Raw genomic sequence first — 24,368 nt, forward strand, 5'->3', positions numbered from 1 at the left:
GTTCAATGTTTTCTAGGAATAGACTCTAACTTAGTTTATTCAGCTAGCTAACTTGGTACAGTATTCTTCCGTGAAAACCATCCAGGGCACCGAATCCTATGACGCCATAGCCAACTAGCATGCCAGCCTCCAATAACATGGTTTAGCACCAATACTCGGTTACAACAAACCACCAGTGTGTTAACACGCAAAACAGATAATTTGTGTCCGTGTCTAACGTTGTGTAAAGTTTTGGGTTAGTTTTGACAGTTTGAGTGAGTATGTCGTCAAATTATTCAGCCAGTTAGTTAGCTAGAATAGTTAGCATACTAGCTAGCCATTGCTCTCTGCCAACGAACCAACCCCTCCTCCCACGGCACAAAACACACAGAGAGAACCAAGCTAACGTTAACTAGTCACCCATGTCCCGAATTCCCTTGAATGACTCTGGTTACCAGTATGTAAAAACAAAACAAAAATAAATGTAGGTTATAACTTACCCTTAGTAGCCACTGTTAGCCAGTTAAGTGAAAAGCTAGCCACTGAATTGATTCAGCCAGTTCGCGTCTGTCCCAACGGAGAGAAAGCGTCTCCAAATATTACAGCTAGGTCGTTCCAGCTATTGTTTCACTGTCCTTCTTGATAAAATAGCCCTTACACAGCCTGGAGGTGTGTTGGGTCATTGTCCTGTTGAAAAACAAATGATAGTCCCACTAAGCCCAAACCAGATGGGATGGCGTATCGCTGCAGAATGCTGTGGTAGCCATGCTGGTTAAATGTGCCTTGAATTCTAAAATAAATCACAGACAGTGTCACCAGCAAAGCACCCCACACCATCACACCTCCTCCTCCATGCTTTATGGTGGGAAATACACATGTGGAGATCATCCGTTCACCCACACTGCTCACTCACAAAGACACGGCGGTTGGAACCAAAAATCTCAGATTTGGACTCCAGACCAAAGGACAAATTTCCACCGGTCTAATGTCCATTCCTCGTGTTTCTAGGCCCAAGCAGGTCTCTTCAGCAATTTGACCATGAAGGCCTGATTCACACAGTCCCCTCTGAAGAGTTGATGTTGAGATGTGTCTGTGACTTGAACTCTGTGAAGCATTTATTTGGGCTGCAATTTCTAAGGCTGGTAACTTTAATGAACTTATCCTCTGCAGCAAAGGTAACTCTGGGTCTTCCATTCCTGTGGCGGTCCTCATGAGAGCCAGTTTCATCATAGCGCATGATGGTTTTTGCGACTGCACTTGAAGAAACCTTCAAAGTTCTTGAAATTGTCCATATTGACTGACCTTCATGTCTTAAAGTAATGATGGACTGTCGTTTCTCTTTGCTTATTTGAGCTGTTCTTGCCATAATATGGACTTGGTCTTTTACCAAATAGGGCTATCTTCTGTATACCTTGTCACAACACAACTGATTGGCTCAAACACATTAAGAAGGAAAGAAATTAACTTTCAAGGAGGCACACCTGTTAATTGAAATGCATTCCAGGTGACTACCTCATGAAGCTGGTTGAGAGAATGCCAAGAGTGTGCAAAGCTGTCATCAAGGCAAAGGGTGGCTATTTGAAGAATCTTAAATATAAAATATATTTTGATTTGTTTAACACTTTGGTTACTACATGATTCCATATGTGTTATTTCATAGTTTTGATGTCTTCACTTTTATTCTACTATTCAGAAAATAAAGAAAAACCCTGGAAGGAGTAGGTGTGTCCAAACTTTTGACTGGTACTATATATATATTTTTTTTTTTATGGCATAATATTTGTTAATGATATTATAAATAGGACTGGTGGAGTTATGTCACACATGCAGCTAACAAAATAGTCTGGAAGAGATTTTCGATGTGCCGATTCCATGGCACATGGTTTATGAACTGATACACAAAACAACGCCTGATTCAAAACGTAGAGTTTTTCAATTTAAATTATTATACAAAATTCTTGCAACCAATAGAATAAAAATAAATTTATGTGGTACCTACCTCTTGTCTAAAGGCCTTCCTGAAGCCTGTCATGGGGCTTGGGGAGAAGGCTCTTCCTGGCACACAGCTGACCACCACAGGCGTGCCCCCACCACTTGTGCTATTGGCCTTCGCTGCCACGGCATGGCCCAGCTTGCAGCTTGACACGTGGGCCTCGTTTCCAGTGCAGTTGACAGAGTAATCCCAGTAAGAGGGCTTTCTCCTGCGAGCAAACATCCTGAGAACACAGGGAAACACATAGTCAAACACATAGTCATAATAACATTTCATACACAAGGCTGCTATCCCTTTTTCCCTAACACCTATACACTACAGCATCAAACATCAACTGTATGTATTCAGCTAGTGGTTAAATAACAAGGCATATCCGATAACAAAGGGTTCATTATTAGGATACCGAAGTGCCTGTTTAGTCTGGGATGTGAACAACACGTGAGGTTAATTTAGGTCTTCCAGGCCTGCAGGGATGTTAATCCATTCCTATACTTTTTAAGAGTGTGCCAACCAGTGTTTAATGAACGTTTAGGGCAGAACAGCGTGTCCTCATCCTGTCTCTATATCACATGTCTGAGAGGTGTACATGAAAGCAGATTAAAGAGCAGAGGAGGAGACACGCACACAGCATTGGTTTTCCATTTGGAACCTGGATAAAGAATATTGCTGCTCACTGTCTGGAACCCATCCAAAGCCAGCGTTCTAAGCCATTGAGACTGCAGGGGACATACAGAAGTTGTGAGTGTAGGATGGAAAAATTGAATTTAGGACAAAAAGGACAGAAAAAGCAATTGCATGTTTGTTTTGGAACAGTGATCTATTTTTACACTGTAACGGAAAACTGTAATTTTTACAGTAATTTTGGGTATTATCAACAATAAAATATTGTGAAAGCATTATACTGCAGCGTACTGTAAATCAGGGTTCCCCAACTGGCAGTGATTTTATTTGGCCCCCCAACTATTCTGAGCAACAACGAAAAAAAATGTTAATATATATATATATATATATATATATATATATATATATATATATATATATATATATATATATATATACAGTGGGGGAAAAAAGTATTTAGTCAGCCACCAATTGTGCAAGTTCTCCTACTTAAAAAGATGAGAGAGGCCTGTAATTTTCATCATAGGTACATGTCAACTATGACAGCCAAAATCACATTGTAGGATTTTTTATGAATTTATTTGCAAATTATGGTGGAAAATAAGTATTTGGTCACCTACAAACAAGCAAGATTTCTGGCTCTCACAGACCTGTAACTTCTTCTTTAAGAGGCTGCTCTGTCCTCCACTCGTTACCTGTATTAATGGCACCTGTTTGAACTTGTTATCAGTATAAAAGACACCTGTCCACAACCTCAAACAGTCACACTCCAAACTCCACTATGGCCAAGACCAAAGAGCTGTCAAAGGACACCAGAAACAAAATTGTAGACCTGCACCAGGCTGGGAAGACTGCATCTGCAATAGGTAAGCAGCTTGGTATGAAGAAATCAACTGTGGGAGCAATTATTAGGACATGGAAGACATACAAGACCACTGATAATCTCCCTCGATCTGGGGCTCCACGCAAGATCTCACCCCGTGGGGTCAAAATGATCACAAGAACGGTGAGCAAAAATCCCAGAACCACACGGGGGGACCTAGTGAATGACCTGCAGAGAGCTGGGACCAAAGTAACAAAGCCTACCATCAGTAACACACTACGCCGCCAGGGACTCAAATCCTGCAGTGCCAGACGTTTCCCCCTTCTTAAGCCAGTACATGTCCAGGCCCGTCTGAAGTTTGCTAGAGTGCATTTGGATGATCCAGAAGAGGATTGGGAGAATGTCATATGGTCAGATGAAACCAAAATATAACTTTTTGGTAAAAACTCAACTCGTCGTGTTTGGAGGACAAAGAATGCTGAGTTGCATCAAAAGAACACCATACCTACTGTGAAGCATGGGGGTGGAAACATCATGCTTTGGGGCTGTTTTTCTGCAAAGGGACCAGGACGACTGATCCGTGTAAAGGAAAGAATGAATGGGGCCATGTATCGTGAGATTTTGAGTGAAAACCTCCTTCCATCAGCAAGGGCATTGAAGATGAAACGTGGCTGGGTCTTTCAGCATGACAATGATCCCAAACACACCACCCGGGCAACGAAGGAGTGGCTTCGTAAGAAGCATTTCAAGGTCCTGGAGTGGCCTAGCCAGTCTCCAGATCTCAACCCCATAGAAAATCTTTGGAGGGAGTTGAAAGTCCATGTTGCCCAGCGACAGCCCCAAAACATCACTGCTCTAGAGGAGATCTGCATGGAGGAATGGGCCAAAATACCAGCAACAGTGTGTGAAAACCTTGTGAAGACTTACAGAAAACGTTTGACCTGTGTCATTGCCAACAAAGGGTATATAACAAAGTATTGAGAAACTTTTGTTATTGACCAAATACTTATTTTCCACCATAATTTGCAAATAAATTCATTAAAAATCCTACAATGTGATTTTCTGGAGAAAAAAAATCTCATTTTGTCTGTCATAGTTGACGTGTACCTATGATGAAAATTACAGGCCTCTCTCATATCTTTAAGTGGGAGAACTTGCACAATTGGTGGCTGACTAAATACTTTTTTCCCCCACTGTATATTAGTTTTAATTATTGGACATAAAAGACTGCAAAAACACTAGCAAATACGCTCGAAGTGATTTTAAATTAGGAAATCTGTTTCAAAGTATTCCCACCCATAATAAAGAGATCTACAGTGCATTCAGAAAGTATTCAGACACCTTGACTTTTTCCACATTTTGTTACGTTACAGCCGTATTCTAAAATTGATTAAATCTTCTTTTTTTTTATCAATCTACACACAATACCCCATTATCACAAACCAAAAACATGTTTTTGGAAATGTTTGCAAATAAAAAACTAAAATATAAATGTACATAATTATTTAGACCCTTTACTCAGTACTTTGTTGAAGCACCTTTGGCAGCGATTACAGCCGCGAGTCTTCTTGGGTATGACGCTACAAGCTTGGCACACCTGTATTTGGGGAGTTTCTCCCATTCTTCTCTGCAGATCCTTTCAAGCTCTGTCAGGTTGGATGGGGAGCGTCGCTGCACAGGTATTTTCAGGTCTCTCCAGAGATGTTCGATCGGGTTCAAGTCCGGGCTGTGGCTGGGCCACTCATGGACATTCAGAGACTTGTCCCGAAGCCACTCCTGCATTGTCTTGGCTGTGTGCTTAGGGTCGTTGTCCTCTTGGAAGGTGAACCTTCACCCCAGCCTGAGGTCCTGAGCACTCTGGAGCAGGTTTTCATCAAGAATCTCTCTGTACTTTGCTCCGTTAATCTTTCCCTCGATCCTGACTAGTCTCCCAGTCCCTGCCGCTGAAAAACATTCCCACAGCATGATGCTGCCACCACCAAGACTTGATGCTTGGCATTCAGGCCAAAGAGTTCAATCTTGGTTTCATCAGACCAGAGAATCTTGTTTCTCATGGTCTGAGAGTCCTTTAGGTGCTTTTTGGCAAACTCCAAGCGGGCTGTCATGTGCCCTTTACTGAGGAGTGTTTTCCATCTGGCCTGATTGGTGGAGTGCTGCAGAGATGCTTGTCCTTCTGGAAGGTTATCCTATCTCCACAGAGGAACTCTGGAGCTCTGTCAGAGTGACCATCAGGTTCTTGGTCACCTCCCTGACCAAATCCCTTCTCCCCCGATTGCTCAGTTTGGACGGGCGGCCAGCTCTAAAAAGAGTCTTGGTGGTTCCAAACTTCTTCCATTTAAGAATGATGGAAGCCACCGTGTTCTTGGGGACCTTCAATGCTGCAGAAATGTTTTGGTTCTGTAATTCCACCCCACAGAATACAGTACTATACCGTATTTCTGGAACGCCAAAAACCTTTTGACCACTAGTCAAGGCACGCCTCTTACAAGGCACCGCTCAAAATATGATAATGAGCCAGAAACAACAGTTTCATTATCATATTTTGAGGCATGCCTTGTAAGAGGCTATATTTGTTGCAACTGTTAGTGTGAGTCTGTACCAATTGAACTCATATGTGGTTATAATGGCCCATCAATTTATAATATATAGGGGACAGACTTGAATGCCAGCAAGTTTTAAACATTTATTGGTTAAGTATTTTTTTTAAGTATGTCCTTTTGGTCTGTTTTGTCCTGTAGTTGCTGCCAGTTTGAAGCCTTTGTTAAGGCCTCTAGAAGTGCAAATACTCTAAAACATAAAATATTAATGGATATGACGTAATGTGTAAACACATTACCTAGCAGCCAATCTGCTTGCACCAATCCCATGTAATTCCGGTAAAATACTGTGAAATCTCCCCCCAATTAATTTAATTAATTAATTCATCCATTCATTAATTCATTATGATTATGGTAGCATTTACTTTTCTACAGTACAATACAGTCAATTCTACTGTATTGTACTGTATGTCATTACACCGCCGCCGCCTGGACCAAACGACAGACTATAAAAACAGTCTGCATGTTTCAGGGGTTTAAACCAGGTGCAGGCCGGGAGAGACGTAGATGGAAAGTAGGGAGCTGCTGTACTGTGGTTATCTAAGCAGAGAAAACTTTTCTCCCTCTCTACCCCTACTGAGACAGTAAATTCAAGGTTTGCTTCAGAGCTAGAGGCGAGGGCTAAGGTTTGAGTGATTAATAACCGCTGGTTATTCCTCTGCAGGTTTCCACGTGTAAATAAGGGTTAGATCTTTCCCAAGCACAGTCAATACCCCATTACGACTACTTTAAGGAATGCACTGATCCTGGATATACAGTATACAGTGGGGGGAAAAAGTATTTAGTCAGCCACCAATTGTGCAAGTTCTCCCACTTAAAAAGATAAGAGAGGCCTGTAATTTTCATCATAGGTACACGTCAACTATGACAGACAAAATGAGAATTTTTTTTCCAGAAAATCACATTGTAGGATTTTTAATGAATTTATTTGCAAATTATGGTGGAAAGTAAGTATTTGGTCAATAACAAAAGTTTCTCAATACTTTGTTATATACCCTTTGTTGGCAATGACACAGGTCAAACGTTTTCTGTAAGTCTTCACAAGGTTTTCACACACTGTTGCTGGTATTTTGGCCCATTCCTCCATGCAGATCTCCTCTAGAGCAGTGATGTTTTGGGGCTGTCGCTGGGCAACACGGACTTTCAACTCCCTCCAAAGATTTTCTATGGGGTTGAGATCTGGAGACTGGCTAGGCCACTCCAGGACCTTGAAATGTTTCTTACGAAGCCACTCCTTCGTTGCCCGGGTGTTGTGTTTGGGATCATTGTCATGCTGAAAGACCCAGCCACGTTTCATCTTCAATGCCCTTGCTGATGGAAGGAGGTTTTCACTCAAAATCTCACGATACATGGCCCCATTCATTCTTTCCTTTACACGGATCAATCGTCCTGGTCCCTTTGCAGAAAAACAGCCCCAAAGCATGATGTTTCCACCCCCATGCTTCACAGTAGGTATGGTGTTCTTTGGATGCAACTCAGCATTCTTTGTCCTCCAAACACGACGAGTTGAGTTTTTACCAAAAAGTTATATTTTGGTTTCATCTGACCATATGACATTCTCCCAATCCTCTTCTGGATCATCCAAATGCACTCTAGCAAACTTCAGACGGGCCTGGACATGTACTGGCTTAAGCAGGGGGACACGTCTGGCACTGCAGGATTTGAGTCCCTGGCGGCGTAGTGTGTTACTGATGGTAGGCTTTGTTACTTTGGTCCCAGCTCTCTGCAGGTCATTCACTAGGTCCCCCCGTGTGGTTCTGGGATTTTTGCTCACCGTTCTTGTGATCATTTTGACCCCACGGGGTGAGATCTTGCGTGGAGCCCCAGATCAAGGGAGATTATCAGTGGTCTTGTATGTCTTCCATTTCCTAATAATTGCTCCCACAGTTGATTTCTTCAAACCAAGCTGCTTACCTATTGCAGATTCGTCTTCCCAGCCTGGTGCAGGTCTACAATTTTGTTTCTGGTGTCCTTTGACAGCTCTTTGGTCTTGGCCATAGTGGAGTTTGGAGTGTGACTGTTTGAGGTTGTGGACAGGTGTCTTTTATACTGATAACAAGTTCAAACAGGTGCCATTAATACAGGTAACGAGTGGAGGACAGAGGAGCCTCTTAAAGAAGAAGTTACAGGTCTGTGAGAGCCAGAAATCTTGCTTGTTTGTAGGTGACCAAATACTTATTTTCCACCATAATTTGCAAATAAATTCATTAAAAATCCTACAATGTGATTTTCTGGATTTTTTTTGCTCAATTTGTTTGTCATAGTTGACGTGTACCTATGATGAAAATTACAGGCCTCTCTCATCAAGTGGGAGAACTTGCACAATTGGTGGCTGACTAAATACTTTTTTTCCCCACTGTATACATTTCTTCTTATGTAATCATATAAAGCTGCATGTTCAAGATAGCATGCATAGGTCGTCGCAGGTCTGTGGAGATCTTCACAATTGCTGTAATCTGTGCAGAATCTCAAACAGCGTTGAACACTTGCACAATGTAATTTTAATGTAATCTCAACTGCAATCCAGGTCATTTGGTTCTGCTATTATATGAAGCTCAGTGATAACACATTAATCTGTCGTATAAATAAACACAATAACTTACATTGTATTCCCATTTGAACTTTGCTGTGCTTTTAAATGGTTGAAAGCATAGTGAAGGACATTTGGGTGACAACTAAACCAAATATAGACATTGTTTTTCCATTGGAATTTGGTTGTGCTTTTAGATGGTTGGAAGCATAGTGATAACACATTGGAAATTCAACTAACTTTTGGCTGTCTTTTTGAGTGGGTGAATATAGGTTGTAATCTTATTGATTACCGTCTCAACCAAATATTACTCAATTATCCACGTTGAAATGACTTGATGTGCCCAGTGGGATGTAGCTATTATTCAAATATGCAGTTGGTTTAAGATAACAGTGGTGATTATGTTTTCAAGGTGATTTTTCTTTGCTTTTACCAGAAATGGGAAGACAACAAGAAGAAAATCTCTGCTATCGCCCCCTTGTGAATGTTGCTATTTTGGGGAGTCTAGGAATGCCTGGACCGGTGAGGTACACTATATATACAAAGGTATGTGGACACCCCTTCAAATTGCTGGATTCGGCTATTTCAGCCACACCCGTTGCTGACAGGTGTATAAAACTGAGCACACCGCCATGCAATCTCCATAGACAAACATTGGCAGTAGAATGGCCTTACTGATGAGCTCAGTGACTTTCAACACGTCACCATCATAGGATGCCACCTTTCCAACAAGTCAGTTCGTCACATTTCTGCCCTGCTAGAGCTATCCCGGTCAACTGTAAGTGCTGTTAATGTGAAGTGGAAATGTCTAGGAGCAACAACGGCTCAGCCGCGAAGTGGTAGGCCACACAAGCTCACAGCATGGGACCGCTGAATGCTGTAGCGCATAAAAATAATTTGTCCTTGGTTGCAACACTCACTACTGAGTTCCAAACTGCCTCTGGAAGCAATGTCAGCACAATAACTGTTAGTCGGGAGCTTCATGAAATGGGTTTCCATGGCCAAGCAGCCGCACACAAGCCTAAGATCACCATGCGCAATGCCAAGCGTCGGCTGGAGTGGTTTAACACTCGCTGCCATTGGACTCTGGAGCAGTGGAAACGCGTTCTCTGTAGTGATGAATCACGCTTCACCATCTGGCAGTCCGCTACGGCATTCAATTACATTCTAGACGATTCTGTGCTTCCAACTTTGTGGCAACAGTTTGGGGAAGGACCTTTCCTGTTTCAGCATGACAATGCCCCCGTGCACAAAGTGAGGTCCATACAGAAATGGTTTGTCGAGATCGGTGTGGAAGAACTTGACTGGCCTGCACAGAGCCCTGACCTCAACCCCATCGAACACCTTTGGAATGATTTGGAACGCCGACTGCGAGCCAGGCCTAATCACCCAACATCAGTGCCCAATCTCACTAATGCTCTTGTGGCTGAATGGAAGCAAGTCCCCGCATAAATGTTCCAAGGTCTAGTGGAAAGCCTTTCCAGAAGAGTGGAGGCAGTTATAGCAGGAAAAGGGGGACCAACTCCATATTAATGCCCATGATTTTTGGAATGAGATGGTCGACGAGCAGGTGTCCATATACCTTTGGTCATGTAGTGTATCATGTTACAAAAAGGTGCGTGTTGCTCCAGAATATCCGACTCCACCCAAGCGCACGCACACGTGTTAAATAACGGAGTGAAGTGAGTGGAGAGCTTAAGAGTCAAGGTTTCTGTGTCGTGTACCAATAATTCATCTTGACTGACATGAGGTATGGGTCTGTCACTGCTTTGTTGCCCTGGCCCTAGCAGAGTAACTGGGAGAGTAACTGTAAATGATACATCGACCGCCCCAGGCTTAATACGTATATGTTTGAAGATGAAAAAGGGCTGTGCTTGATCAAAACAAGGTCTCTCAAGTTGACATAATAAGCATTTTGCAAGAAAAACATACTGTATGTACAGTAGCATCCTGTCCAGGGGGTGTACTTGTACATCAAGCGGCCTCACGCTACAGAACCAGGAGATGGGCCATTCTGACTCGGACAAGGCTTACTTACTTATATGCTGCTCCATAGCACTCCAATATATGGAACCTGCTGCTGCTGCCACGCCCCATCCATAGAGACGAATACAGTATTAATCTCTACACTCCCATCCCTTTAGCCAAGGACAGGAAGAAATGGAGGGAGCTCATTGTGGCCTCATGTCCCAATGGGGACGAAGAGGATTCAGTTAAGTAAAGTCCCGTCTCTCACTCACTTGTAGATTCTGGCGTTGTACTTCCTCTCTCCGGGGAAACCGAACATGCCACAGATGACTCTGCTGTTGTGCTTGGTCCACTCCACATCACAGATCTGCTTCCACTTCCCCCCGTCCTTCACCTCCACGTAGCCCTCCGTCACTGGGATGCGCTTGCGGTACGATGACAGAATGGCCCGGATACGCACGTCCTCCACCTGAATGTTTAAACTCTGTGAACAAAAAAGTACATATTTGAGTATATCAGTATCAGCTAATACAATATCTCTGTTGTGGCTTTCAGTGATTGAATGAGCAAGGTATTAAGCATATCAGATATGTTAAGATGTGGTAAGGTTAATTTCACATTCATAGGCCAAGAGGCATCTGTATTGTAAAAATGGATGTAATTATTAATTATGGTCTCTTCCCCTGTGGTCCTCTCTTCCTCTATGGTCTTTTCCTTATCATCTGTAAAATAACCACTCCACATGTGTGTACATTTGCCCTTGTTACATAATCGTATACGGAAGGCAAGGACCTCCCCGGCACCAACCCCAGTAAGACACTCTGATTGCATTCCCTCATAAAGCCTCTCCAGTTTACCCCAACATTTCTACAATCCTATCAGCTCAGACCCAGCTGTACTGCAACTGCTTGGCTTTTGAACAAGGATATCAAAGGAGTGACCATGGCAACTCATACAACATATTAGCAGACACTCTTATCCAGAGCGACTTACAGTTAGTGAGTGCATACATAATTTTTTTATTTTTCATACTGGCCCCCCGTGGGAATCGAACCCACAACCCTGGCATTGCAAACGCCATGCTCTACCAACTGAGCTACATCCCTGCCAGCCATTCCCTCCCCTACCCTACCCTACCCTGGGCCAATTGTGCACCACCCCATGGGTCTCCCGGTCGCGGCCGGCTACAACAGAGCCTGGATTTCTAGTGGCACAGCTAGCACTGCGATGCAGTGCCTTAGACCACTGCGCCACTCGGGAGGACAGAAGGAAAATGACACGTTTTAAAGCGTGTCACTGGAAAGATACTGGTAGGTGACGAAGACCCAGTCTGGGGTCGAAACGTTGGCCTGTTAAACACTTTTGGAGCATTTTACCAGTGTGCAGATTAACTTTTTGTTCTAGATAGAGAAAAACACCCACAAAGCATTTTGATTGGTTGTAAATTCAATGGCGACTATCCACCAAAATCTTTCATTTACAGTAATATCACAAGAAATAAGATTTGAATATTGTTCAACTTATTGAAACATCTGTTGTGAGAGTGATATGCTGACTTGCCTGAGCTGTTTCTCTCTTCTCCTGCAAGCATTACCATATCAATACTATATCATTTCAAAGGCAGCGTATATCTGTCTACATGTATGTCTGTGTCAAAAAGTAACTTGGAGACCTTTGTGATGCCTGTTGGGGTTTGAATAAACAGCCTCTCTTCCAAAACCCCAACCCACATTCCTACGCTATGTGATAGTGTAGGCCATGGGCAAGAGAGGAGAGGAGATGAGAGAAGTACTGTCTGATGGATATTTGTATTTTCTCAGCGGATAGGCTGAGAAAGGTCAGGCTGAGATACATGATGGTCTGGCTGAGACACAAATCAAACCCAGGTCCTATCTTCTCAGACCTAAAGCCACTGGCTTGTGTCTCAAATGGAACCATATTCCCTATGTAGTGTACTACTTTTGACCAGGGCTAATAGGGCCAATTACATTTCCATCAAAAGGTTTTCCTGAAATGTCATCGACATCATTCCACAGGAATGTTCAGATGCCACCGAACCGCAAAGAAACTGTAAATGTTCAGCCTACGCTTTCCTGGACTGTTTTTTTCCAAAGATGACCACATTAACTCCTACAGTCCCACCATGATGCTGGCGTGTTTTGGACTTCTAACTCCTTTAAAATATTGTGTGTTTAAGCTACAGACTTCTGGGTTGTACCATTGGATTCGTCTATTTTCGTTTTCTTCTGCATCCATTGATACAGTACCAACCATTAGTCTGTGTGATTAATGGGGACTGAGCTAGAGCGGTGTTTGTGAGACATGGGCGGATCCCGAAGGGGCCCGGGACAAGGTCTTTTTACAAAAAAGTCTGTAGAGTCCAAATGTTTTGAGCTACAAACTATTTTACTATCTATGAAATGCTAAGACTCTCATGAACACACACGTAACATGTTTTACTCTATGATACTCACAAGCTACACAATAATTGCTAAAAGGTAAGGGGTCTTCTACATAGAAAATCATAGGAAATCTCAGGACAAAGTTTCTAGTTTTATTAGTTGTACAGTCGCGGTCAAACGTTTTCAGAATGACACAAGTATTGGTCTTCACAAAGTTCGCTGCTTCATTGTTATGAGATATTTTTGTCAGATGTTACTATGGTATACTGAAGTATAATTACAAGCATTCCATAAGTGTCAAAGTATTTTATTGACAATTACATTAAGTTTATGCAAAGAGTCAATATTTGCAGTGTTGACACTTTTTTTTCAAGACCTCTGATATCCGCCCTGGCATGCTGTCAATTAACTTCTGGGCCACATCCTGACTGATGACAGCCCATTCTTGCATAATCATGTCAGAATATGTGGGTTTTTGTTTGTCCACCCGCCTCTTGTGGATCGACCACAAGTTCTCAATGGGATTAAGGTCTGGGGAGTTTACTGGCCATGGACCCAAAATGTCGATGTTTTGTACCGCAAGCCACTTAGTTATCACTTTTGCCTTATGGCAAGGTGCTCCATCATGCTGGAAAAGGCATTGGTCGTCACCAAACTGTTCTTGGATAGTTGGGAGAAGTTGCTCTCGGAGGATGTGTTGGTACCATTCTTTATTCATGGCTGTGTTCTTAGGCAAAATTGTGAGTGAGCTGAGAAGCAACCCCACACATGAATGGTCTCAGGATGCTTTACTGTTGGCATGACACAGGACTGATGGTAGCGCTCACCTTGTCTTCTCCGGACAAGGTGTTTTCCGGATGCCCCAAACAATCGGAAAGGGGATTCATCAGAGAAAATGACTTTACCCCAGTCCTCAGCAGTCCAATCCCTGTACCTTTTGGAGAATATCAGTCTGTCCCTGATGTTTTTCCCGGAGAGAAGTGGCTTCTTTGCTGCCCTTCTTGACACCAGGCCATCCTCCAAAACTCTTCGCCTCACTGTGCGTGCAGATGCACTCACACCTGCCTGCTGCCATTCCTGAGCAAGCTCTGCACTGGTGGTGCCCCGATCCCGTAGCTGAATCAACTTTAGGAGACGTCCTGGCGCTTGCTGGACTTTCTTGGGCGCCCTGACGCCTTCTTCACAACAATTGAACCTCTCTCCTTGAAGTTCATGATGATCCGATAAATGGTTGATTTAGGTGCAATCTTACTAGCAGCAATATCCTTGCCTGTGAAGCCCTTTTTTGTGCAAAGCATTTTACATTTACATCATTTAGCAGACGCTCTTATCCAGAGCGACTTACAAATTGGTGCATTCAACTTATGATAGCAAGTGGGACAACCACTTTTTTTCTTCTTTTTTTTTGGGGGGGGGGGGGGGGGGGGGGGGGGGGGGGGAAGAAGGATTACTTACTATTCCAGGTATTCCTTAAAGAGGTAGGGTTTCAAGTGTCTCCGGAAGGTGGTCAGTGACTCCGCTGTCCTGGCGTTGTGGGGGAGCTTGTTCCACCATTGGGGTGCCAGAGTAGCAAATAGCTTTGACTGGGCTGAGCGGGAACTGTGCTTCTGTAGAGGTAGGGGAGCTAGCAGGCCAGAGGTGGATGAACGTAGTGCCCTCGTTTGGGTGTAGGGTCTGATCAGAGCCTGAAGGTAAGGAGGTGCCGTTCCCCTCACAGCTCCGTAGGCAAGCACCATGGTCTTGTAGTAGATGCGAGCCTCAACTGGAAGCCAGTGGAGTGTGCGGAGGAGTGGGGTGACATGAGAGAACTTGGGAAGGTCGAACACCAGACGGGCTGCAGCGTTCTGGATAAGTTGTAGGGGTTTAATGGCACAGGCAGGGAGCCCAGCCAACAGCGAGTTGCAGTAATCCAGACGGGAGATGACAAGTGCCTGGATTAGGACCTGTGCCGCTTTCTGTGTAAGGTAGGGTCGTACTCTGCGAATGTTGTAGAGCATGAACCTGCAGGATCGGGTCACCGCTTTGATATTAGCGGAGAACAACAGGGTGTTGTCCAGGGTCACGCCAAGGTTCTTTGCACTCTGGGAGTGGACACAATGGAGTTGTCAACCATGATGGCAAGATCATGGAGTGAGCAGTCCTTCCCCGGGAGGAAGAGCAGCTCCGTCTTGCCAAGGTTCAACTTGTGTGTCGTCTGCGTAGCAATGATAGGAGAGACCATGTGAGGATATGACAGAGCCAAGTGACTTGGTGTATAGAGAGAAAAGGAGAGGGCCTAGAACTGAGCCCTGGGGTCACCAGTGGTGAGAGCACGTGGTGCGGAGACAGATTCTCGCCACGCCACCTGGTAGGAGCGACCTGTCAGGTAGGACGCAATCCAAGAGTGAGCAGCACCGGAGATGCCCAACTCGGAGAGGGTGGAGAGGAGGATCTGAGGGTTCACAGTACCAAAGGCAGCGGATAGGTCTAGAAGGATAAGAGCAGAGGAGATATAGTTAGCTTTAGCTGTGCGGAGAGCCTCCGTGACACAGAGAAGAGCAGTCTCAGTTGAATGACCAGTCTTGAAACCTGACTGGTTTGGATCAAGAAGGTAATTCTGAGAGAGATAGCAGGAGAGTTGGCTAGAGACGGTACGCTCAAGAGTTTTGGAGAGAAAATAAAAAAGGGATACTGGTCTGTAGTTGTTGACATCGGAGGGATCGAGTGTAGGTTTTTTGAGGAGGGGTGCAACTCTCGCTCTCTTGAAGACGGAAGGGACATGGCCAGCGGTCAAGGATGAGTTGATGAGCGAGGTGAGGTAATTGAGAAGGTCTCCGGAAATGGTCTGGAGAAGAGAGGAGGGGATAGGGTCAAGCGGGCAGGTTGTTGGGCGGCCGGCCGTCACAAGTCTCAAGATTTCATCTGGAGAGAGAGGGGAGAAAGAAGTCAAAGCATAGGGTAGGGCAGTGTGAGCAGGACCAGCGGTGTCATTTGACTTAATAAATGAGGATCGGATGTCGTCAACATTCTTTTCAAAATGGATGACGAAGTCATCCACAGAGAGGGAGGAGGGAGGGGGAGGAGGAGGAGGACTCAGCAGGGAGGAGAAGGTGGCAAAGAGCTTCCTAGGGTGATGACGGCACGTGTTTCCTTTTAGGTAACCATGGTTAACAGAGGAAGAACAATGATTTCAAGCACCACCCTCCTTTTAAAGCTTCCAGTCTGTTATTCTAACTCAATCAGCATGACAGAGTGATCTCCAGCCTTGTCCTCGTCAACACTCTCACCTGTGTTAACAAGATAATCACTGACATGATGGCAGCTGGTCCTTTTGTGGCAGGGCTGAAATGCAGTGGAAATGTTTTTTGGGGATTAAGTTCATTTTCATGGCAAAGAGGGACTTTGCAATTAATTGCAATTAATCTGATCACTCTTCATGACATTCTGGAGTATATGCAAATTGCCATCATCAAAACTGAGGCAGCAGACTTTGTGAAAATTAATATTTGTGTCATTCTCAAAACATTTGACCACGACTGTATGTTCAGGATACACATGGTATACACCTTCCAATGAAATGGTTACTTGCAGGTTCCTTCTCGACAATTCAACAACAATAAGAAATAATAAAATAGAATAATATGAACATAAAGTAAATGGCTCAGCAGAATAGAATAAACATTTTAGCACACAGTGCATTCGGAAAGTATTCAGACTCCTTGATTTTTTTTGGCATTTTGTTACGTTACAGCCTTATTCTAAAGTGGATTACATTTTTTTCCCCCCTCATCAATCTACACACAATACCACATAATGGTATAACTCAAAAACAGGTTTTTAGAAATGTTTGCAAATTTATACAAAATAAAAAACTGAAATATGACATTTACATAAGTATTCAGACCCTTTACTCAGTACTTTGTTGAAGCACCTTTGGCAGCGATTACAGCCTGGCGTCTTCTTAGGTAAGACACTACCAGCTTGGCACACATGTATTTGGGGAGTTTCTCCCATTCTTCTCTGCAGATCCTCTCAAGCTCTGTCAGGTTGGATGGTGATCTTCGCTGCACAGGTATTTCAGGGCTCTCCAGAGATGTTCGATCTGGTTCAAGTCCGGGCTCTGGCTGGGCCACTCAAGGACATTCAGAGACTTGTCCCGAAGCCACTCCTGCGTTGTCTTGGCTGTGTGCTTAGGGTTGTTGTCCTGTTGGAAGGTGAACCTTTGCCCCAGTCTGAGGTTCTGAGCGCTCTGGAGCAGGTTTTCATCAAGGATCTCTCTGTACTTTGCTCCATTCATCTTTCCCTCGATCCTGACTAGTCTCCCAGTCCCTGCCGCCGAAAAACATCCCCACAGCATGATGCTGCCACCACCATGCTTCACCGTAGGGATGGTGCCAGGTTTCCTCCAGACGTGACGCTTGGCATTCAGGCCAAAGAGTTCAATCTTGGTTTCATCAGACCAGAGAATCTTGTTTCTCATGGTCAGAGAGTCATTTAGGTGCCTTTTGGCAAATTCCAAGCGGGCTGTCATGTGCCTTTTACTGAGGAGTGGCTTCCGTCTGGCCAGTCTACCACAAAGACCTGATTGGTGGAGTGCTGCAGAGATAGTTGTCCTTCTGGAAGGTTCTCCCATCTCCACAGAGGAACTCTGGAGCTCTGTCAGAGTGACCTCTAGGAAGAGTCTTGGTCGTTCCAAACTTATTCCATTTAGAATGATGGAGGCTACTGTGTTCTTGGGGAGCTTCAATGCTGCAATAATGTTTTGGTACTCTTCCCCAGATCTGTGCCTCGACACAATCCTGTCTCGGAGCTCTACGGACAATTGCTTCAACCTCATGGCTTGGTTTTTGCTCTGACATGCACTGTCAACTGTGGGACCTTATATAGACAGGTGTGTGCCTTTCCAAATCATGTCCAATCAACTGAATTTACCACAAGTTGTAGAAACATCTTAAGGATGATCAATGGAAACAGGATGCACCTGAGCTCAATTTCGAGTCTCATAGCAAAGGGTGTGAATACTTATGTAAATAAGGTATTTCTGTTTTTATTTTGTATAGATTGATGATTTTATTTATTTATTTAATCCATTTTAGAATAAGGCTGTAACATAACAAAATGTGGAAAAAGGGAAGGGGTCTGTATACTTTCTGAATGCGCTGTAAGTATAACACAGGAAGGCACAATTTATAGTCCAATATTTACACATGTTTTGGGGAAGGGGGGATTGGGGGGCAAATGTTTAAATTGTGCAGTGTTTAGCAATCACAAGAGTCTGGTAGCAGCAGTTTTGAGAGTGGTGGTGTAGACAGATAGTGTCTCAGTGGAGGCTCCTTAGAGGAGGAAGGGGAGGATTATCCTCCTCAGTGAATTTCATAAATGTAAAAATAGTGAAACATTAAAAAAGTGATCATTTTTAGATCAAACTAAATATACCCACATGTCACCAAATAACTGATTAAAACACACTGTTTTGAAATGAAACCTCAACAGCACTCTCTGGGGTAGCACCATGGTATAGCTGGAGAACAGCTATTTTCCATCCTCCTCTGGGTACATTGACTTCACCTCATGGTTCTCACCCAAAGACTTACACAGTAATTATGACGACTTCCGGAGGACGTCCTCCAACTTATCAGAGCTCTTGCTGCATGAACTGACATGTTGTCCACCCAATCAAAGGATCACAGAATGAATCTAGTACTGAAAGCATAAGCTACAGCTAGCTAGCAATGCAGTGACTCAAAGAGAGAGAAAGACAATAGTTGAACAGTTTTGAACAAATTAATTTCTTCAAAATTTAAAGAGAAGCAGCAGAAAGAGAGAGCGAGCTAGCTATATTTTGTTGTATTTTTTTCACTTTCACTTAGCTAGCTAATTTAGACTACTAAAACACCCAGCTCAAACAGAGAGGAATGCTATTTATGTTAGCTAGCTGGCTAAGTCTTCCATGTCAAGGTAAGCTTTCGGTTTTATAAATGTATTGCCACTGGGACCTGCCGGTGTAACTGCTAAACTGCTTGCTGTACACTGTACTGCGTGATTGTAGCGGGTTTAGTTAGTAGCTATGTTGATATGACGTTAGCTAATATGGTGACAACGATGTAGGCTTTGTGTAGCGTTTAGTGGTTACGGTATGAAGGTTTGACTTGGAAAGGTTTTTTTCGCCTTGTCACAGACAGCTGTTGTTTTGTGCACTGAAGTCCACAAACGAAGGAAAAAGGTTAGAGGAGGAGAGCGCGTAGATGCGAGAAGGAATTTTACAACGCGCAAAGTGATAATTCTGTTTGTATGTGTCTGCAATGAAAGTGAACTGTGTGTGCGGGTGACAGGTGTGTATTCCCCTGTAGCTCAGTTGGTAGAGCATGGCGCTTGCAACGCCAGGGTTGTGGGTTCGTTTCCCACGGGGGGCCAGTATGAAAAATGTATGCACTCACTAACTGTAAGTCGCTCTGGATAAGAGCGTCTGCTAAATGACTAAAATGTGAAATGTAAATGTATTCATTCTGCCGATTCTGTTGAAAAACATTTGTTAAACAAAAGCAAATGTAACGAAACAGGGATAAACCTACCCGAATTTGCAACTGTTTGGACTAATGATTAAACCCTAGATCAGGCTGTATTGAATGTGCCACTGTCTGTCACCTTGATTACTCCAATTTGCCTCTTGACCTGTGCACCTACAGTACAAAGCGTTGGTCAAAAGTGTTGGCTGGAGTGGTGTAATGCTCACTGGCATTGGACTCTGGAGCAGTGGAAACGCGTTCTCTGGAGTGATGAATCTCACTTCACCATCTAGCAGTCCGACGGACTAATCTGGTTTGGCGGATGCCAGGAGAACGCTACCTGCCCCAATGCATAGTGCCAACTGTAAAGTTGGCCGGATGAGGAAAAATGGTCTGGAGCCGTTTTTCATGTTTTGGCCTAGGCCCCTTAGTTCCACTGAAGGGAAATCTTAACGCTACAGCATACAATTACATTCTAGATGATTCTGTTTTCCCAATTTTGTGGCAACAGTTTGTGGAAGGCCCTTTCCTGTTTCAGCATGACAATGTCCCCGTGCACAAATCGAGGTCCATACAGAAATGGTTTGTCGAGATCGGTGTGGAAGTACTTGGCTGGCCTGCACAGAGCCCTGACCTAAACCCCATCAAACACCTTTGGGATGAATTGGAACGCCGACTGCGAGCCAGGCCTAATTGCTTAACATCAGTGCCCGACCTAACTAATGCTCTTGTGGCTGAATGGAAGCAAGTCCCTGCAGAAATGTTCAAACATCTAGTGGAAAGCCTTCCCAGAAGAGTGGAGGCTGTTATAGCAGCAAAGGGGGGACCAACTCCATATTAATGCCCATGATTTTGGAATGAGATGTTAGACGAGCAGGTGTCCACAAACCTTAATTCGTAGGCTAGGTTGTAGCCACCTCATGATGGGTATAGGGGAAATTTGAGTATCTAAACCTGTCAATGTTAATAGAAATAAGGCCATACTCATTTTAAAACATTTCCTCCCTTATCTTAAACAGCACCGACCACAACTGTAGTGTCTATAATAATGTAATAAGCTCACATAGTTGCTGTCACAAACTCCAATCTCCACACAGTTGTCACTGACTATGTGGAGACTAATTTCCCACTGAGTAAACTATTTCTATACTTACAGCATTCATATAAATTCATTTTTATCAGGTTTTTGCTCTGGAGGACCTTATTATATAAATTCACATTTGTCAATAAAACTCATGAATGCAACTCTTTATGTCAAATTGTTTTGCATTCTACTTGTAGCCCTGGTTGTCCTAAAAATAAAATGGTATAACACTTCATTGTGAGGTTAATTATAAGGGCTGGACATGCATATAAAAGAAAGTCAGATAAATGAAAAGCCGATTTTTGCTGGGATCTCGGCAGTGATAGGATTAACCAGTGAGTGGAGGGAAGAGATGCAGCATGTTGAGGATGTAAAACTATCTGGGGGTTCCAACCTCGTGACATGTCGACATGATCATTGAGGAAACTGTGGTGATAGCAACCTTGTCTGTATTTAGATTATCTGGTAGTATACTGTACTTTGAAGAAAGTCTGCCCAATAAAAACCAAGATTGCGTCCCAAATGGCCCGCTATTTCCTATGTAGTGCACTGCTTTTAACCAGGGCCCATAGCGACCTTCAAGCAGACAACACACTTATCACCTCCTCCAGAACATTACATTAATAGTGAACAGGTATAATACTTAACATTAATAAAGTGACCTGACTCCAAAACATATTACAGAGAAGAACACACAGACAGAAGATACAACTGCTCTGACAGGCATGATAGAATAAATATACAATTTCCTCCCAACAGACTTATACTGGTCAAGACAAATACTATCACTGCCAAATAACTCCAACATACAGGATTTGCCTGTATGGATGAAGCAGTCTCTCAAGCTGTACTTACAGACTGTTAGGTTCAAAATATTATTCTGAAAATCCCTCCTCTTTAATTTGTTTTGATGTGAAAGAAATGAGTGAACTTGTTTCACTAACTGAAACTCACATGGCAACCCAACCTCCACCTTCCCTCTTTGCTATTGGGCACCCAACCCCTTTTAATGATTGATTTCCTGTTTAGAGTTCAGGACTGCACGTTCCTCGGTGCCTCATTCAAATGTCTAGAAAATAAATGCTTGTTGATTGCAGCGGTGGTGTGGTAGAAAAGCACAGCAGAAACACAGCAGCAGCCGGTGAGATACTTCTAATTTGTGGCTTGTTTCTATGCACTTTGGGGAAGGGGTTTCCAGAAATTGGCAGCAGGGGGTTATAGTTAATTATAATGTAAATGAGAAAATAATGTCTAAAAGTTTATGTCAATAAAATATCATCTTTCAGGAAACTCACTGAGGCCTACCATTGGTAGTTGAAGAGAATATGTCATTTAACTAAACAAGTTAAATTTATATTTTAGTCATTTAGCAGACGCTCTTATCCAGAGCAATTAGGGTTAAGTGCCTTGCTCAAGGGCACATCGACAGATTTTTCACCTAGTCGGCTCAGGGATTAGAACCACCAACCTTTACGGTTACTGGCACAACGCTCTTAACCACTAAGCTACCTGCTGCCCTAAAGAAGAAATACATCTACAAATACCATCTAACCCTACACTCATTAATAATAATATGCCATTTAGCAGACGCTTTTATCCAAAGCAACTTACAGTTATGTGTGCATACATTTTTACGTATGGGTGGTCCCCGGGATCGAACCCACTACCTTGGCGTTACAAGCGCCGGGCTCTACCAATTGAGCTACAGAGGACCACCCATGAGGTCCCTTGGAATGAGACCAGACTGAGTGTGTCATTCTAACCCTCTGGGTGCAAAGCTGGCATCAAGGCAAGGAGTGGCTATTTGAAGAATGTCAAATATAAAATATATTTTGATTTGTTTAACACTTATTTGGTTACTACATGATTCCATATGTGTTATTTCATAGTTTTGATGTCTTCACTATTATTCTACAATGTAGAAAATAGTAAAAATAAAGAAAAACCCTTGAATGAGTAGGTGTTCTAAAACTTTTGACCGGTAGTGTAACTGCCATGAGTTGAGTCTGTCAATTCATTTGCTGGTGTCATAGAATGATTTAGAGCTATCTTACGCATTGACCACAGGACAGAGAATCAGCCAACCCACTGGGCACACACTGGTTGAATCAAGTTTCATTTCAATGAAGTTACGTTGAACTAACGTGGAATAGACGTTGAATTGACGTCTGTGCCCAGTGGGAAGCTCCAGCTGGAAAGCAAAAATATCCCCACAAGGGCTAACACTGACAATTGCAGTATGTGTGAGGTTTATTATGTAGGCTACAGTAGTCCATTCCAAGAATCATACACTAGAAAGTGAGCTCGGGGCATTAGTTCTAAAATGTTACATCCACAATGATGTATGTTACCCTTGAGAAATTAACTGAAATATGTATTTCAAATGCAACTGAAACCAACAAGATATGTCAATGAAGCATGAGGAAAAACAAATGCATCATTCAGATTTCAAGTGTCACTTGCACTTACAGTACTGAGGCGCAATACTCTTTATGAAATGGATGTCAGTTTGGAGCAATTTGACAATGGTGTGACTTAGTGTGTAATCTTTAATGAACGTACTTCTCTTCATCCCAGGCCAGAATGTGACCTCAAGCCTCCACCAAAACACATTGCTAATGCCTGCAAAAACAATGGCCATGGAGCCTACAGCATATGGTTCCAATAGAAACCCTGAACTACATTTACTTCTTACAGAAATCACCAAAGATCCTACTGAAACTGGGTTACATAGAAATTCCAAGTGAGAGAACAAATAATTTCTCTAGAACATCACAACAGTATTGAGCTAAAGTGAATTCCTGGGATCAAGTTTATTAAGATGTTTGTTGACATCATGTTTACCACTGAGTGACCACTCCCTCCCTGGGCTTGCTGCATATGCTGACCAGACCAGACCAGCACTGTTTGGGTGCTGATTATTCTGTGAGCCACAACACAAATGGATGATTTGCTCTTTCCAGAAACAGTGTTTATAATGTGGCAGTGCATGCAATGTACCTCACGTCTCTGTTCCACTTGTTCCTGCTCCATAGAAAACATGAAAAGAGCCTTTGCTGACAAAGTGGAAACAGATGTTCCACAAAACGATTACGAATTCTGAAAAACTACAGTTTGACTTATTTGGCTTAAAGAAATAAGGCAATTATTATTTGTAGTTGAATCTGAGATAAACAACTTGGAAGAAAATGTCCTTAACTATCATTGTGTGGCATTTATAAATTAGACACAGAAGTTAATGAGGCGGCAGGTAGCTTAGTGGTTTAGAGCGAAAGGTCGCTGGTTCTAATCCCCGAGCCGACTAGGTGAAAAATCTGTCGATGTGTCCTTGAGCAAGGCACTTAACCCTAATTGCTCCTGTAAGTTGCTCTGGATAAGAGTGTCTGCTAAAATGTAAATGTTTCACTGGCACAAACTCACACATTGACTGTAAAAAGGAGTCTTGATTTCCCAAGCAATGCGTTGTAAGAGACAGGGCTACATTTTAGAATGTGTATTTAAAGAGGATAAACTAAACATCCTATTCAGTTGAATTGTATTGTGGGAATGCAGTGCACAGGGGCGTGGACTTCATTATTGTTACATGGCAAGAGAACAATCTATCAGTTATGTGAGAAGTTCATTCAATTGTTCAAATTCAATCTGAAGGTCAAATGACTTTTTCAACTCCACATTAGTCAAGTTCATGGTGCCATTCCTATTAGGCTTGACATGGCACTTTACTGAGGTGAGGAAGATGGAAGGGCCGTAAACTATTGCTTTGGGAGAAACAGTGTCTTTGTATACACTGGAGTGTGTGTGTGTGTGTGTGTGTGTGTGTGTGTGTGTGTGTGTGTGTGTGTGTGTGTGTGTGTGTGTGTGTGTGTGTGTGTGTGTGTGTGTGTGT

At 43.2% G+C, this 24,368-nt stretch overlaps 1 protein-coding gene across 1 annotated transcript in view; it reads right to left on the reverse strand.

Annotated features, from left to right (window-relative positions):
- The window catches only part of LOC311141975 (lysyl oxidase homolog 2B-like), a 64,173-nt gene that overhangs the window by 23,179 nt on the left and 16,626 nt on the right, over window positions 1-24,368 (reverse strand). The window contains exons 4-5 of the mRNA XM_084177512.1: window positions 10,784-10,995; window positions 1,979-2,195 (exon numbers count right to left, since the gene is read on the reverse strand). Coding sequence (XP_084033638.1) covers window positions 1,979-2,195; window positions 10,784-10,995 — 429 coding nt within the window. The remainder of the gene's footprint in view (window positions 1-1,978; window positions 2,196-10,783; window positions 10,996-24,368) is intronic.

The sequence above is a fragment of the Coregonus lavaretus genome (assembly GCF_964263955.1).
Source record: "Coregonus lavaretus genome assembly, chromosome: 14".
Taxonomy (NCBI): domain Eukaryota; kingdom Metazoa; phylum Chordata; class Actinopteri; order Salmoniformes; family Salmonidae; genus Coregonus; species Coregonus lavaretus.